Source organism: Pseudochaenichthys georgianus, chromosome 20 (genome assembly GCF_902827115.2).
Source record: "Pseudochaenichthys georgianus chromosome 20, fPseGeo1.2, whole genome shotgun sequence".
Lineage (NCBI taxonomy): Eukaryota > Metazoa > Chordata > Actinopteri > Perciformes > Channichthyidae > Pseudochaenichthys > Pseudochaenichthys georgianus.
Window position 1 is genome coordinate 2,538,004 of NC_047522.1, and position 16,952 is coordinate 2,554,955.

The 16,952-nt window shown below is 42.1% G+C and overlaps 1 protein-coding gene across 1 annotated transcript in view; it reads right to left on the bottom strand.

Annotated features, from left to right (window-relative positions):
- cntnap2a (contactin associated protein 2a) overlaps nt 1-16,952 on the bottom strand; it is a 365,546-nt gene that overhangs the window by 160,922 nt on the left and 187,672 nt on the right. The window contains exon 4 of the mRNA XM_071206976.1: nt 4,074-4,221. Coding sequence (XP_071063077.1) covers nt 4,074-4,221 — 148 coding nt within the window. The remainder of the gene's footprint in view (nt 1-4,073; nt 4,222-16,952) is intronic.

Genomic DNA, 16,952 nt, shown 5'->3' on the forward strand with positions numbered 1-16,952 from the left:
TGTTTTTGGCGTGAGAATAGTTTGGGCAGCGCGAGAGCGTGAGAGTTGGCAACCCTGTTCTTTACTCGCATCACCTTATTTGCTTAACCCACTCTCTCTCTCTCCCGTTCCCTCTCCCATCATCTCCTTCTGTCACGTTTATGGTGCACACAGTGTTGGTGGTTGGCAGGTTTCCAATTGTTTTATGAGATATTGCAGATCTAGGTGTGCCGCTCAGAAAAGGGCTGGCGGCTCAGCTGAGTGCTTGTTGTCCGGAGAGAGACGTTATGGGGGATTGAGGGCTCCCCCCCTTCCTGCAGATCACTGTGACGCAGAGAAAGACAAGATGGAGAGGGGTTGACCCACTGTGACGCAGAATAACCAGGGACGATAATGTGTGTGTCGCCAGGGCAGCTGTTTGGGCACAGGATGACCGGTTTCAGACCCTTACCCAGATGGTTGTTTTCCACCAGAGATGTGAGGAGACAGAGGGTGATAGAGATAAAGAGGGGGGGGGGCGGAATAAACAACAAAATGCCATTCAATACAGTGTATGGTTAAGGTGTGTGTGTGTGTGTGTGTGTGTGTGTGTGTGTGTGTGTGTGTGTGTGTGTGTGTGTGTGTGTGTGTGTGTGTGTGTGTGTGTGTGTGTGTGTGTGTGTGTGTGTGTGTGTGTGTGTGTGTGTGTGTGTGTGTGTGTGTGTGTGTGTGTGTGTGTGTGTGTGTGAACATTTCTTTGTGTGTGAGTCAGTCTTGGATATGTTTACGCAAGTCATCAACCGTACGACTTAGCTTCACTAAATATAAATGCGTGTTATATACTTGGAAGATTTAAAGTTGGGTTTGTATGACCTCTTTGAATGATAATCAAACGTTACATATTGTGTTTGAGTTTACATGTTGTCAATGTTTTTAAAATGTGAAAGGTAAAATGGGAAACAAAGATGTAAAAGAAGAGACCTGTAATGCAACACTGCAGCACTGATGGCTACCGTGAAGATCTTTCATAGCTGTATGTGTATAGCCTCAGTCCTGCTCCAGATGTAGATGCTACACATAACTACATTTAGACTCTTCAGATAATGATAGTGAATTATTAGTGTATTACAGACACAAGCATTTCCTAACATTCGGTCTATATGCTGTAAAATGTATTATCTCGTCGATTTACACACGGCATCTATTGCACGTGTGTCCGTCCTGGAGAGGGATCCCTCCTCTGTTGCTCTCCCTGAGGTTTCTCCCATTTTCCCCTTTAAACTGTGGGTTTCTCTCTGGAAGTGTTTCCTTGTACGATCTAAGGACAGAGGGTCTAAGGACAGAGGGTCTGAGGACAGAGGGTCTAAGGACAGAGGGTGTCGTATTGTCATACTGATATTCTGTACACACTGTGAAGTCCACTGAGACTAATGTAATGTGTGTGATATTGGGCTATAAATAAACATTGATTGATTGAAACATCGTACTGACAGCAGATTTAGAGTATAGTCGCCATAAATAGGCCCCACGTCTGACGGGATACACCCACATTCAAATGATACATGCATGAGAGTGATTGGTTTGTACAGACAACATACATTACATGTGTCCCCCGTTTCCGTCTGATTGCCCTTCCTCTCACACACCAGCTCGACTACTTCCTGACTCATGAAGTAATTGATTTTCTGTTGATCCTGCGTTAATCAAAATGGAAATGAGCATGTCAATTCCCCAGCATGGTGGCGCACGACTGCTTTATAGCCCATAGCTCTGGCACATGCAAACACAGCCTTTCATTGCACAGCCCTCGATGAGTCATAATATGGAATTGCATTTAATTACCATACATTTTTCCAAACCTAGAATTATCGTCTAGAACTAACACATTTGGTGATTATGCCGGGAACATAACGTCTATATTTATCTGCCTCCTTCCCCTCCTACTAATTATCTGTTGTTCTTTCATCCTATTTTCTTTTCTCCCCTCTTTCATCAATGGACTGGGAAGCAGGGAAACATTTAGGAGGAGTTTATTCTAAGAGAAGCGGGAGTGAAGGGGGGGAAGGTGAACAGACGAATGTACAAGTTCTCATATTCAGACTGAATGCCTACGGAAGGAGCAGTGACAGCATGATCATGAGAGAGCGCCGTGGGCGTCAAAACACGGGTGACAGAAAACTGTGAGAGATGACACACCCCATCAGGAGTGTGCAGGACAGGTGTGTGTGTGTGTGTGTGTATCTCTCTCTTTCTCTGTTATTAATGCTGTCTGAGTTTCTAAGCATATGTACACCTTTTTGTCGCTGCTTTTAATTGAACTATTCATATCTTAAACTGCACTGTAACTTTTATCCATGTATTTTTCCTTTTAATGTTTATTGTATTAGCTTTTCTTTTTTAATGCTTAATGTCTTTCATTTTTTGTAAAGCACTTTGAATTGCCTTGTGTTGAAAAGTGCTATATATATAAACTTGCCTTGCCTTGCCTTGCCTTGCCTTGCCTTGCCTTGCCTTGCCTTGCCTTGCCTTGCCTTGCCTTGCCTTGCCTTGCCTTGCCTTACACCTGAATGTATTCTGTGTTGTAATTGTGTGTTTCGTCTGTCCATACGTTCAGTTTCTTTCCTATTGGTCCCGTATTCTGTGGTGTGGGGTTTGCCAAAAGAAGTAGAATTGGGAGCGATGAAACCCTCTTTAGTGGGCACACATGCAGAGCACACACAGTGACATGTGGCCTCTGCATGTAACCCATCCTAGTACTACAGTAGGAGCAGTGGGCAGCTATTTTACAGCGCCCGGGGAGCAATGGGAGTGAGGGGGGAAGGGGGGTGCCGGGTGCCTTGCTCAAGGGCTACTAATGTCTTAATATGTGTACCTTGAGTCTCTGAGAAGCAAAGCATAACACCATTATTATGTTAAACCTGCATGACGGTATTGAAATTGAAATGGTCTAAAATGTGCCTTTGTGAAAGCGAGACATCCGACAAAAGGGAGATATTCAAAGGAAACGAATATAGTGCTAAATATGATTGAGACCTACAGTGTTAGAGAATATATACTGGAAGAAGGTATCTCCATTCAAACCAGCAAAGGACTGGTTTACTCCAATCACAAAAGCAGTCACGTTTATTATACGTGCATTATTTCCTGTCACAGTTGTGAGTGCCGATTGTTTTTGTTGAAATGGACACGTGATGGACGGACGTTTAGAGAGCTGGATAATGTGTTTGATCTTTGTATGCATCTGTGTGTGTGTGTGTGTGTGTGTGTGTGAGATTGTGAGTGTGTGTGTACCACATCTTGTCAGCCTTATCACTACTGACTTGCTTTTCTTTTAACATGGAGTAGGAAATTAAACAAGGGAAATCTAATCAAAGGGATGAGGGCTGACTGGAATGCAATACATGCCCTTGTTTGCAGCGCACACACACACACACACACACACACACACACACACACACACACACACACACACACACACACACACACACTCATACATCCACACAGTGTAATCGCATCTCCGGGTGAAAGACGTACGTGTGTCACTTATAGCAGTAATTTATGCAGAGGCTTAATTGAAAATTGTTATCAAAATCAATTTGGCAGCCTTTAATAGGATGAGAGCAGAGAGGCTGCGAGAGTCAGGTCCCTGGATGAGACACTTGTTAGAAGGCGGGAGAGAGTGTGTACGTGTGTGTGCAACTGGACATGCATATTCCCGTGAATAAAGTTACAGTGTTTGTGTACGTGTGTGTGTGTGTGTGTGTGTGTGTGTGTGTGTGTGTGTGTGTGTGTGTGTGTGTGTGTGTGTGTGTGTGTGTGTGTGTGTGTGTGTGTGTGTGTGTGTGTGTGTGTGTGTGTGTGTGTGTGTGTGTGTGTGCAGGCAGGTTTTCACACTGGGTTTGTTTTTAATTCCTAAACAGAATTAGCTCGTAATGAAGAAAAAAGCTATTGGGACATAATTGGAGCTGACAAACTGTAATTGCACTCGCTCCATGGATCCATACATGTTTGTCTGAAATAATAAACTATTATCACGTGTATTGGAGTGAATATATTGAGTTACAGATTGAAAAGTGTGTGTGTGTGTGTGTGTGTGTGTGTGTGTGTGCACTCACAGTAGGAGCAGCCATACACCTCTATGCGCAGACCGATCCGTCCCTCCTCGCTCCAGTCCAGCGGGACGAGCCTCAGGAAGCGAGCCACGATCCCCGGCTGCAGCTCGTGGCGAACCGAGCTCTCCGAGTTCGAGTTTCCGGAGAAGGCCTGTGAACACACACACACGCACACACACACACACACACAATGAAATTAAATACATCAAAGCCACAAGCCTGCAGTCAAACAAACAGCTCCGGGACTTGAGGAAGAGTATGTGTTCCTCTCACCACATCCTGCCCTAAAGGTGCCCACTAACAAAACATACAAAATAATTATGAGTCTACACACTCTAATACGATCCGACTGCAGGGGATTTCAGGAGGAAATTGCATATTGTATCTACCTCGAAGAGGATGTAGGAAACTCCCTTATCACACCATCTCATGTTTAGGCTGATTTTCAGGGCTTGTGATTGAAGAGGTTCACAGTTCCCTACATTCAGTGAGTGCAGTCTGTGACATATCACCCTCTAGACCAGGGGTGTCAAACTCAATTTCATCGCGGGCCACATTCGCATAAAGGTTGCACTCAAAGGGCCAGTTGTAACTATATAAATATATATATAAAATAATGTATTAAATTACATTATTGCCTCTGAATTGGTTTATTATTGGATAGGATAATAACTTAGTAATTAACTACGTCTGAAAGCAGAAGTCCAGAAATCATTTCAAGTCTCTTCAGTGAGCATGTCACAAAACAAGATGCATTGTGGGACATGGAGTTTATGGGCAACCTGCTTCTGTAAATCGGCATGTAACCGTATAATATACATGTTATATTCTTTGCAAGCTTTTGCGGGGCCACATAAAATGAAGTCGCGGGCCGGATTTGGCCCCCGGGCCTTGAGTTTGACACCCCTGCTCTAGACAATACTGTTGTGTCTTTTGTGGGCAGGAGATTAGACTTATATTCCTTTTCTATAAAACCACATCCAAACATTTCCATACATGCAAAGAACACAGTTTAAGAATCCCTTTGTGCGTCGAAAGCAATCATGTTATATTTGGCAAATAGTCAAATCTCTAGAAATGTGTTGGTAGTACTACACTTCAAGAACAACAATTATCGTGGCATTATCCTTCAGCAAAGGTAATAGTCTTAACTGCAGTAATCCTTTTCGAGAGGAAGCTCAGTGTTTGAATATATGTGTTTAAATCCACAGAAATAAGAGGGACAAATCAAAGAAAATCCATGTGTGCCAAAAAAGTCAGCAGAACATTGAACACATCTCTTCTCCAGCTCCTTTTATTCGTGTGTGACTTCCTCTCTCCTCGTGCTCTGTGTCTCGTCCTTCACTTGACCTGGCACTTTATGAGGAGAACCTCCAACCACTTCCTAACATCACCACAGTCCCTCAACTATTCTCAACTCCTCTCGGAAACACACGCACACACCTGACCTGTTCCCTCTGCTCTTCTTCTACACACACAACATGTGGCAGGAGCATATTAAGAGCCGAGCAGTTACAAGATGAAAGAAGACAGCCATGTGTTAGTCTAGATAAGACATGCTTGGGTCAGGGGGAGTATTCTGGGACTCTGCTTTGAGTAGACTCCTCGGTGACCCCCGTGTGTGCCCCTGAAGATATGCTATCTGCAAAGAAGAAGATGGTCACACAGAAAGCTCGGGGAACCTTCACTGTGGCGTTCAGCAGACACGAGGTGAACCTCCTCTGAGCCTTTCCTTCACTTTCATGTTGTATCTCTATTTATCCAGGCGAGGTTAACTGAAGGCACAAACACACGATTTTCTTTATTAGCACCCTGCCTCAGATTCACACAGCTCCACATGACTCATCAGGGCGCCCTTCAGTACACTCGAGCTGCAGCAGCGAGTCTCTGCAGGTGCACAGGTCCTGGATCAGGGGTAAGTGATTTCCAGCCATGGAGCTCATTCACAATACTGTATGTCACAAGCCTTCAAAGTTAACACAGGGCTCCCGCTGGTGCAGAAAGGGAAACCATGTGTCATGTCACACTCTTTATTTTCTGAGTGGTTCCAATGGATTTAAAGTATCTCAATTATATTTCCCGGGCGTAGATAATACCTCGCATGCATGACAGAAGTCAGATGTGTTTCCTATATCTCAAAATACAGTTTAAATATGCATTATGTCTGCCCCTTCCACCGAGGTCTTCAAAACCGGCCTTAAGACCCTCTTCTTTCGGCAGGCCTTCCAATAAACGTTGAGCACGGTACACCTGGAGTACTGCCATTTGTATCGCTATCTCCGACTTTTATTTTTGTACTCTATTTTATATTTTATATTTTATTTTTTGATTTCTTATTATTATTACAATTATTTCTCAAATCTCTCAAAGTGTATCAGTATTAGGGATGCCAGCGATTATTCGATTATTCGAATATTCGCTACAGTCTCCATAATCGAATATTATTTTTAAAAATCGATTTTATTTATATATTTTTTTTTTTATTATTTATGTATTTTTTTTTTCTGGCTTAGTTTCAACCAAAATATATATAAATATATATATGCTAATAATAGTAATATTATTAATAATTGTAAATGGTCATTGGTCACACCACCAGTTGGCGAATAATCGATTATTATTCGCCAGGGCTGCCGAATAATCGATTTTGATCATGGTCAGTTTCTGGCAACCCTAATCAGTATCCCTTGTTGTGAAGCACTTCGAGATGTGTCTTGGCAGATGAGAAGCGCTATATAAATTAAATATATTATTATTATTATGTCCAATGGTAATGCAGCACCAGACACTTTTTACGCTGCTATGGACTATCTTGCACTAATGTACATTTCCCAAAGATAAGGAAGTGACTGTTTGTATATATTGATTGTATATGCTTATATTTCTTAATGTGTGCATATGTATAAATGTGTCTGTTGATTGTGTATATATAGGATATACATATTTTTAAATATGTTTGTTATTGTATTCGGAATTGTGGGAAATTGTATTTGGATCTTTCTGTCTGTACACACAAACTGAAAGATTGACAATAACGTTGACTTTGATTTTTAGATTTTGTAAGGCTATCTTTCCTAAATTCTTGTATAAATGTTGGATTAAATAGAAACATTACTCAAGACTAGAACAAAACACTGCATAACCGTCTCATAGACTGACCACTGATGTTACTACAATACACCCCATACAACCAGTTGCTAAGAGAAACATCTGAAAGAATACCAACTGGTAAATATGAATGAACTTAATATTCCCTGGTGCTCGCATCATTCTAAATCCTCCTTCACATCTTGTGCTACATGATGGTCCTTCAGTAAAGTGTTCCCAAATGCCGTGGTCCTGGCTCAGGATAAGACATACAAAAATGACTACACACACACACACACACACACACACACAAACACACACACACACACACACACACACACACACACACACACACACACACACACACACACACACACACACGTACACATCACTTCAGGGGACATTACATTGACTTACATGCATTTCCTGGAGACTTATCCTAACCTTAACCATAACCAACACATGCCTAACCCTAACCCTAACCCTAATCCTAACCAAGTCTTCACCCTAAAATTAATGATCCCCCTTATGGGGACCTCCATTTTGTCCCCATAAGGGAGGTGAGTCCCCACACGTGACTGTGTAAACAGATGTAGGTCCCCACAAGTATAGTAATGCTAGGCCACACACACACACACACACACACACACACACACACACACACACACACACACACACACACACACACACACACACACACACACACACACACACACACACACACACACACACACACACACACACACACACACACACACACACACACACACACACCACCTTGCAAACCTTTTTGCAGCTTTAAAACCTGATATCCCCTTAAGCGTATTTCATATTTGGATATTATAAAAAGAAAACTGTGAATACGGTATATCTACTAAGGATTTAGCTGACTGCGTGCAGAAGACTTAACTTCCTTTTGTCCCCCAGACACTTGTCTCTCATTGCCCGTCAAGGTATAAGAGATAGAAAGGGAGAGAGAACGAAATCAGTTGTTAGCTCCACCCAAAAGCTCTATCCCCATTTCCCACTTTCCTTCTTTTATTTCTCTATTGTGTTCATCCCGCTAGTCGGCACTTGCTTGGCTGAATGAACAGCTCAATTCAAAGGCATTACTATGCAGAGTGGGGGACTGAAGGTAGCATACTGGAGAGGAGAGGAGGAAAAGTTGTGGATGCTCGTAAAAGTCTGCTTAGTCAACCATTTGATTCCCTCTCCTCCAAAGTCAAATCATTAACAAGCAACCCAATGAGTAATTGGGAATGTGGTGGCTGTGTGTGTGTCACTTCATGGAGTATGTGTGTGTGTGACTGTTTATGTCAGTGAGTGTGTGTGTTAGGCAACTTAAGAGCTTAGACACTTTGAAGTGTTTTTGTTTAATCAAGACCTGAGGTAATTGGCAGCAACAAAGGCCACCGAGTGCCCGAGGAGCCGCTCAGTGTTCACTCGCTGCGTGTCCACGAGTGCACATGATGTTATGGATTTTGTGTGTTCATTAAAAACAACTTTCAAAATGTTCTGCAGTATTCCATGAAATAAATAAATAAAATGACTCGAAAAAAAAAACGAAAAAGGATAACTTCTATTTTTTATATTGCTGCAAGATTCTAACAGTCTGTGTTTTAAAAGAATAAATAAGCAACGAAAAAATTGGAAGGAATTCATAGCAGCGCACATGATTTAAGCAATCCATGAGACCAGTGGAGGAAAAGCAATGAGAGGAAAGTCGGGAAACAAAAGTAATGAGGGAAGCTGAGAGCCAGCCAGAGTCCTTGTTGGGCATTTGGGCTGCTGTCAATCAAGAAACAACAAACCAATCACTTCACTACAGCTGGTCAACAGATACCCCAGTGGTCTGCTCTGCAACACACACACACACACACACACACACACACACACACACACACACACACACACACACACACACACACACACACACACACACACACACACACACACACACACACACACACATACAACTCGCCCTGTACACGAGACACACATGCACGATGCCATGCCTTGTGCATATTGTATCAGCCATGATCTAGTTGTTCAGCAGCTCTCCTCCTCCCCCAGTCACTTACTTATTCTCCCTGGCTGCATGTTTTTCATTTCCTGCATGTGCAGCTGTCATTTCTGTCTGTGTTTGTGTCAGAGAGAGAGAGCGTGTGTCCGTGTGTGTGTGTCTCTCTTTTGACAGCCAGAGACAGACCTTTCCAGAGAGCAGATCTCCAGATACTGAGAAACAACGAGTGAAAGCTATTGTCTGCTGTTTGCTTGTTGCTGCTGGACTCTTTGTTAGAGCAGCCAGGAGTAAGGGCCATTGTGTGTGTGTGTGTGTGTGTGTGTGTGTGTGTGTGTGTGTGTGTGTGTGTGTGTGTGTGTGTGTGTGTGTGTGTGTGTGTGTGTGTGTGTGTGTGTGTGTGTGTGTGTGTGTGTGTGTGCGTGCGTGTTTGTGTGTGTGTGTGTGTGTGTGTGTGTGTGTATGTGTGTGTGTGTGTGTGTGTGTGTTTGTGTCTGTGTGTGTGTGTGTGTGTGTGTGTACTAGCATTACTATACTTGTGGGGACCTACATATGTTTACATAGTCACGTGTGGGGACTCGCCTCCCTTATGGGGACACATTGGAGGTCCCCATAAGGGGGATCATTAATGTTAGGGTGAAGACTTGGTTAGGTTTAGGGTTAGGATTAGGGTAAGGTTAAGGTTTAGGGTAAGGGTTAGGGTAAGGCATGTGTTGGTTATGGTTAAGGTTAGGATAAGTCTCTAGGAAATGCATGTAAGTCAATGTAATGTCCCCTGAAGTGATGTATACATGGTATGTGTGTGTGTGTGTGTGTGTGTGTGTGTGTGTGTGTGTGTGTGTGTGTGTGTGTGTGTGTGTGTGTGTGTGTGTGTGTGTGTGTGTGTGTGTGTGTGTGTGTGTGTGTGTGTGTGTGTGTGTGTGTGTGTGTGTGTGTGTGTTCTCCTTCCGAACAGAGGCAGGGGAAATCAGTCCAGCCTGGTCTGGTCTTTTGTTTGTATCGACAAGTGAACGGGACGAAACAGAAGGGCCATAGAGGAGTGTATGTTTCTGTGAAGCCCTGTGGGTGTTCGGTGTGGGTTTCTGCGTCTACTGTGCCAAGGACCAACTGTTGTAATGCTAAATATAAGTCATGCATCTTTAAACAGTGTTAAAGTAGAATATAACAATCTTCTGTTCATCAACAGGTGTGGGGACATATACAGAGACTGTGTGTAAAGGCCTACAACAAAGAATAACAAGTGTTTTAGGAGGATCTTGTTTTTGTTACAAAACTACAAAGCGTTTTCCGAGGGAAACCAAGTGTGACACAAACTAAGACACTGCTGTGATCATTTGAAGCCTGCCTCTACAAAATGGCACTTAGACAAGTTAGCGCCTCTTATGGCTCTTTCTGCCCTCTTTCCAACAGACTCAAGTACATTACTTAGTCTATTTGGTCAATCCCAAAAGTGGCAAATGTTCTCAGTGTGCCTGAAATCATTTGTTTATTTGCTAAAGCCCCTGTCACACTGTCCCGACATGTACACCCGATGGACACACGAATATGGAATTGTGAATTTCGCACGAAGATGGCCCCGAACCACACACGAAGGCAACATCTACATTACATTTAAGACATACAACTGCAACGAAAGTACCAAAAAACAATGATGTTACAGTACTATGATACTGCACTGATATCTTCAGACTTTGTTCTTTACTTTATCCGTCTTTATATGTAGAAAATATTACGTTTTCTCCGTAATGCTGTTTCCATAGCAACAACAACTTCCTGTCAACTCTCCTTCAAAATAATATATTATATCCTTTTTAGTTTCACAGAACACAAATTGGGTTATTTACATAATATGTTTACATGATTTTGTAGCAACATCGGGCCGTTCGTGAGGGCATCTTAAGCCATCGTATGATCGCTGGTGGAGTTTCTCAGGCTCCGGCAGCAACTTCGTGAGCGGTGGCAAAATCTTTGGCATGCCAAAAAATTGCCGAAGGACCTTGCGAAGGTTCATTTTCGTGTTGAATTCGTGTGTCCATTTTGCCCTTCGTAAGGCCATCGTGAGGGCATCTTGTTATCCTCGGTGCCATCGGGCATTCGCCCCGATCAGAGTGAGGACGAATGCACCGATGATAACACGAAGATGACACGATTTGACAAGATGCCCTCACGAGTGCCTTACGAAGTTGCCGCTCACGAAGTTGCCGCTCACGAAGTTGCTGCCGGAGCCTGAGAAACTCCACCGGCGGTCATACGATGGCTTAGATGCCCTCACGAATGGCCCGATGTTGCTACGATCACAGCCAAATTTAAACCTTTATCGTGTGTCCATCGATTGTCAATTTCGGGACAGTGTGGCAGGGGCTTTACTGACATAAGTTACAGGAGAAATGTTGAAGCATATTGTTACCTCTAAATATAAGGGTAATCATTCTAAAATAGTTTTTTTTTGAAGTGCAAGGAAGTCTCCTGCTCTGTGTTTTTCTGGTTTGTTGATATTGAAATGAACAGGAGATGTCGAGTGCAGCTACCGTTCTTGATGTAAACTGCTGCATTGATATATAGTCAAATGTTCAGTTTGGACTAAACCTGCTTTGTGCATTATTCTAAGCTTCCACTAAACAACAACATCACACTCTCAGGATTATGTCGCGTATAACATAATGTCTCCTGTGTTCCTGCCTCCTGTCCTTATTTCTAATGTCCTATCCATTACAATCATTGACTTTATGTCCACGTGTTGTGTTGTTGTGCATCAAAATGCTATTTATTTAGGCAAGCAAGGTGTTTCCAATATTCTTTTTGGAGCTGGAGCATAATTATAACCCTTTGTGTGTGAAAGCCTTGTGCCGGAGCACAGCTATTCAGACGAGTCTCTCATTACCGGCTCTCAACTGCTAAAAGGAGCCGCTGACAAAAGAGACCTGAAGTATTTTCTTTGCTTTACATTCATTTTAGCTGAAAAATGAGGAACATTTCGAGAACATTCAATACTTTGTTATACAGTTCCATTTTAGATAATTACTTACTGCAGAGGATTCAAAAGGACTGTGGATTAATCAAGAGTCACATCATCAGTAGTGGAACTTCAATAAATGATCATTTATGGGAATAATATTCTCCCGCACTGAATGAATTTCCACAAAGAGTCGGACAGAGCTTTAAGAGAGCATCACTCAGGCGGGGGGGCATTTGGCAGTGTCTGTCCTCTGCTCACCAGAGACCTGCGCTGATGGAGTGAAGACTTTCTCCTGCCTCGATATAAAACCTCTCACCACAAGTAGCCGTGTGTGTGTGTGCTATCGACTCATTATTGTGTGTTTTGACATGATGTTTGAGGGGGGGACAGCATTTTCACATGTCTGACTTCTTCTTCACATCGCCCACTCAGCTCTGACATTAGTTGGAAGACTCACGAGACATTTGGGAAGAAGGGGGGTTCAATTTAGCCAAATTAGTCAGACAGACAACATCAACAACAACAACAACAACAACAACAACAACAACAGTCTTAAGGAGCAAATAGATACATATTGTGGTTTTAAGGGCACCACCTGCACACTGATGATGCTACCATTCAGAAAGCACAGTGCAGTCCTTACCATTAGAATCTGTACTTTTAGCGAGATAAATAAATATAACACAACCATTTTTTTAAACATATATAAAAAAAATAATATAACATTTTAAATATTGTATAACATATATAAATTAACATAACAATTTGAAGAATGAGCTATACAAATGTAGAGTAAAAAATGTGCATTTTGTACTTCAATATATAAGGTGGTGTATTAGTATAGTTCGTGACAGTTGATCCATTTTATAATAAAATGTATAAAAGACAAAAATGTTTTAAAAATATCAATATACTGTAGAAGAAAAAATAATAATAATTTAAAATATTTAAACTAGTGCTGTCAAAAATCGTGTTAACGGCGGTAATTCATTTTTTGAATTAATTGCGTTAAAATATTTAACGCATTTAACGCATGTGCAGAATGGCACGCTCCATACATGCCACCAGTGGCAGCTCCAGGGTATGGCTGGGGTAGGCTACACCCATACCAAGAAATGGCTTAGCCCCACCATGAAAAATGATGTTAAAGTAAGCAAAATAAAGTCTGCCAACTCGCGGAGTAAATTCCACAGACAGCAGTTAGTAAGATTGATTTCAGTAGCCACGGTTTTGAAAACTTTTGTCACGTAGTGATCGTCTTCTCAATAGAACATCTTTGATAACGGCGTGGTGTTGTTGCAGGAAGTCCCGACGGAGAATACTTCCGGGGTGCACATAACTGGTACGCAGGTTATGTAATCTGCAATGCGTACCGTCACTTGTGTTACAAAGCGCATTTGCGTACCGACGTACTTGTGAAGCTTTTCCAGAAGGCGGTTAGATCACCGGACGACAGATATGGGCTCAGAACAGTCTCATAATACACACGTGCACACAGAAGCATTCAAACTTGTATTTCCGGATCCATACTTGTGTTTTTCAATGCACACACAAATGTATTCCGTTTCATATACATGTAAATAAAATCCAAATACAGAAAAAAGTTTTACATATGTATTTTTGATCCTCACTTATTAGTTTCCTGTTTAAATCCCCTGAACCTGCAAACACAAACCGCTTTCTGTGCACGGATCGCTGTGCATTCGTGTGTGGGTTTTTTGAGACTCCCCTGACGGTCAGCCGATTCGTACTTGTATTTTTTTCTATCTATAGCCAATCAGATGTCTCCTTCATTCTAAGCCAATCACATGAGCGCGCCCCCACGAGGGTAAAATTACTTCATATACGCATTTTGCGCAGTCCGGTCAGCTCGCTAAACAGAGGGCGGAGCATCAGGTGATCATGCAGAGCTGCGTGTCTCCGTCTGACTCAGCAGCTGATCTGATCTCTCTCTTGCGTCCGGTTATACTTCACTCGCGTTTATGTCCATATCGATCAGATCCAGCTCTCCTGATCGGCCTTTATAGAGAGCACCGATCAAACTATTAAGAGTGAATATCGGCCGATAATGACCGACGGGGCTCCCCCCGTTAACAGTTCAGTGTTTAGCACTGGCTTCGTAGTGCACTGATCGATTAGGCTAAGCTAACCTGTAGCTGCTCACTCCACACTCACAACAGCTTCATACAGACATAAAGAAAGCAGCTGTATTAGCCACACAGGAAACACACATTTAAAACGGTTTTGCCTGCCGTTTTTGTGTACACAAGCATTCATCAATGGTTTGGAAAGTGGCGCTGTACTGAGTGGAGGTGTCCTGAGATTAGCGCCTGCAGGCATGCTCCATGGAGCTGTCAGCTTCGGACTGCGCAAAATGTGTACATGAAGCGCTACGTCATGAACGCAAGAAATCTACCCTCGTGGGGGCGCGCTCATGTGATTGGCTTAGAATTGAGGAGACATCTGATTGGCTATAGATAGAAATAATTACAAGTACGAATCGGCTGACCGTCAGGGGAGTCTCAAAAAACCCACACACGAATGCACAGCGATCCGTGCACAGAAAGCTGTTTGTGTTTGCAGGTTCAGAGGTTTTAAACGGAAAACAAATATGTGAGGATCAAAAATACATATGTAAAACTTTTTCTGTATTTGGATTTTATTTACATGTATATGAAACGGAATACATTTGTGTGTGCATTGAAAAACACAAATGTGCATCTGGAAATACAAGTGTGAATCCTTCTGTGCGCATGTGTGTATTATGAGACTGTTCTGAGCCCATAGACAGAGTCGGTCTCCGTGTGCACAGACAGGGCTGCTGTTAACGTCGGTCTGTACAACGGAATTGTGCCAAAACTACGCCAACCGGCTGCGGAGGGAGACTCCCCCCTTCACTGGAGAACTGCACTAAAACAGCTGATCACAACGGTCACGCTCTGTGGTCACGAAGTACTCCACTAGCCACCGCCGCCGAAGTACTCCCCCGTTGATAGAAATCAACACGTAATGAATTAAGACCCCACGGTTTGATGATTGATAGGTGTGTGGGTTGTCTTTCATTTTGACATGCAGAAAAATGTTATAATAAACATACATACTGTATGTTAAATTGATATATCCGACTTCTTTCATTTATCTTTCCATTCCCAACAATATACATAAATAAATGGCATATTTTGGACATGGTTCGAATGGTGATTAATCATGATTAATTAATTTTTAAGCTGTGATTAATCTGATTCAAAATTGTAATCGTTTGACAGCCCTAATTTAAACACATTAAAATAGATTAATAATGTGCAATAACTATATAACTAATAACTATTATAATACTTATATGATATAATTGTAGAAGGTTAAAGTAAAAATGTACACAATGTACTAAAAATAGATAACATGTATAATACACTATTACAGTGTTGTATTCATATTATTAATATTTTAATGTTTCATGGTGGGAGAAGTGTCCTTTGAATAGACATTTCAATGGTTTGTCTAATGTCAAAGATGTACAATGATAGTGTTATTAAAATGTCATAACCTCTGAAGTTGAACCGCAGTAAACCTCCACGTCTCTCTGGGAAGTGTCCACTATCTTAATTCCTCCTCCTTGTTATCCACACTCAGCAGCATTTAATTCCCATGCAACTCTTATCTGGAGAGGAGTGAAGTGACATTAAAGAGGCTGACATTCAGATCCTGTAAAGTTATCGCTTCGGATGAAGATACATAACCCACATTTTAGAATTCATATAAAAAAGATTGGGGGAAAAAAGCAATAAAAAAGTCATAGCTGTGACTGCCAGCAACGTCTGATTAGTTATACTCAAACAAGCTGGATTTGAATGCTGGATGTAATAATTCATTGGCCAATAGTAGTGAATGTCAGTGAATGTGTTTGCATGACTTCATACACGTGGGTGACTCTGTTAGCGATGTATGTGCCCGGTCAATATGAGTCAGGATGTTAATACACACATCAAGCTGAAAGCTAAACCTCTCAAAGATCATGCACAAATATAAAATCAGTGCACCTAATTTCCTCTGATGTAAATCATCTCCTCTGATCCGCTCCACAATCTGTCTTATCAGCTGGAGCCAGTTGCTAGTTATAGATCATCTCCATCTGCCACTTGACTCATTACATAGTCATCGTGGTGTTCATCTTAAAATACTCTTCGAAATGGACGCTTATCTCTAGAACAATGAATAACATGTGAGAAAACAATGGGTGTTTGTTTCTCCTGCTGGCAAAAGCTATTATTCAATATTATTTTAGGGAGGATATGTCCCATCTTTAGTGCAGCTGCTGTCCTGACAACAAGGACAGTGTCATTGATGTGAAGCACCACTTAGATAACACTAATAATGATGTGCTCGTGAATAACTACAAACCCTAGCACGAGCAATCCTTATCAAACATCAGAGCAGTTGCAACGGATTTGGTTTCGTCCACATTGTGCAGCTGTAATTAAAAAGGCAGATAAATTAATCAAATATTTGTGTTTACATGATAGTTCCCCGCCTCCTACTCCTGATACTATCACAGATAAACACGCACGCGCGCGCACACACACACACACACACACACACACACACACACACACACACACACACACACACACACACACACACACACACACACACACACACACACACACACACACACACACACCATGTATACATCACTTCAGGGGACATTATTCACTGACATGCATTTCCTGGAGACTTATCCTAACCTTAACCTTAACCCTAACCCTAACCAAGTATTCACCCTAACATTAATGATCCCCCTTATGGGGACCTCCATTATGTC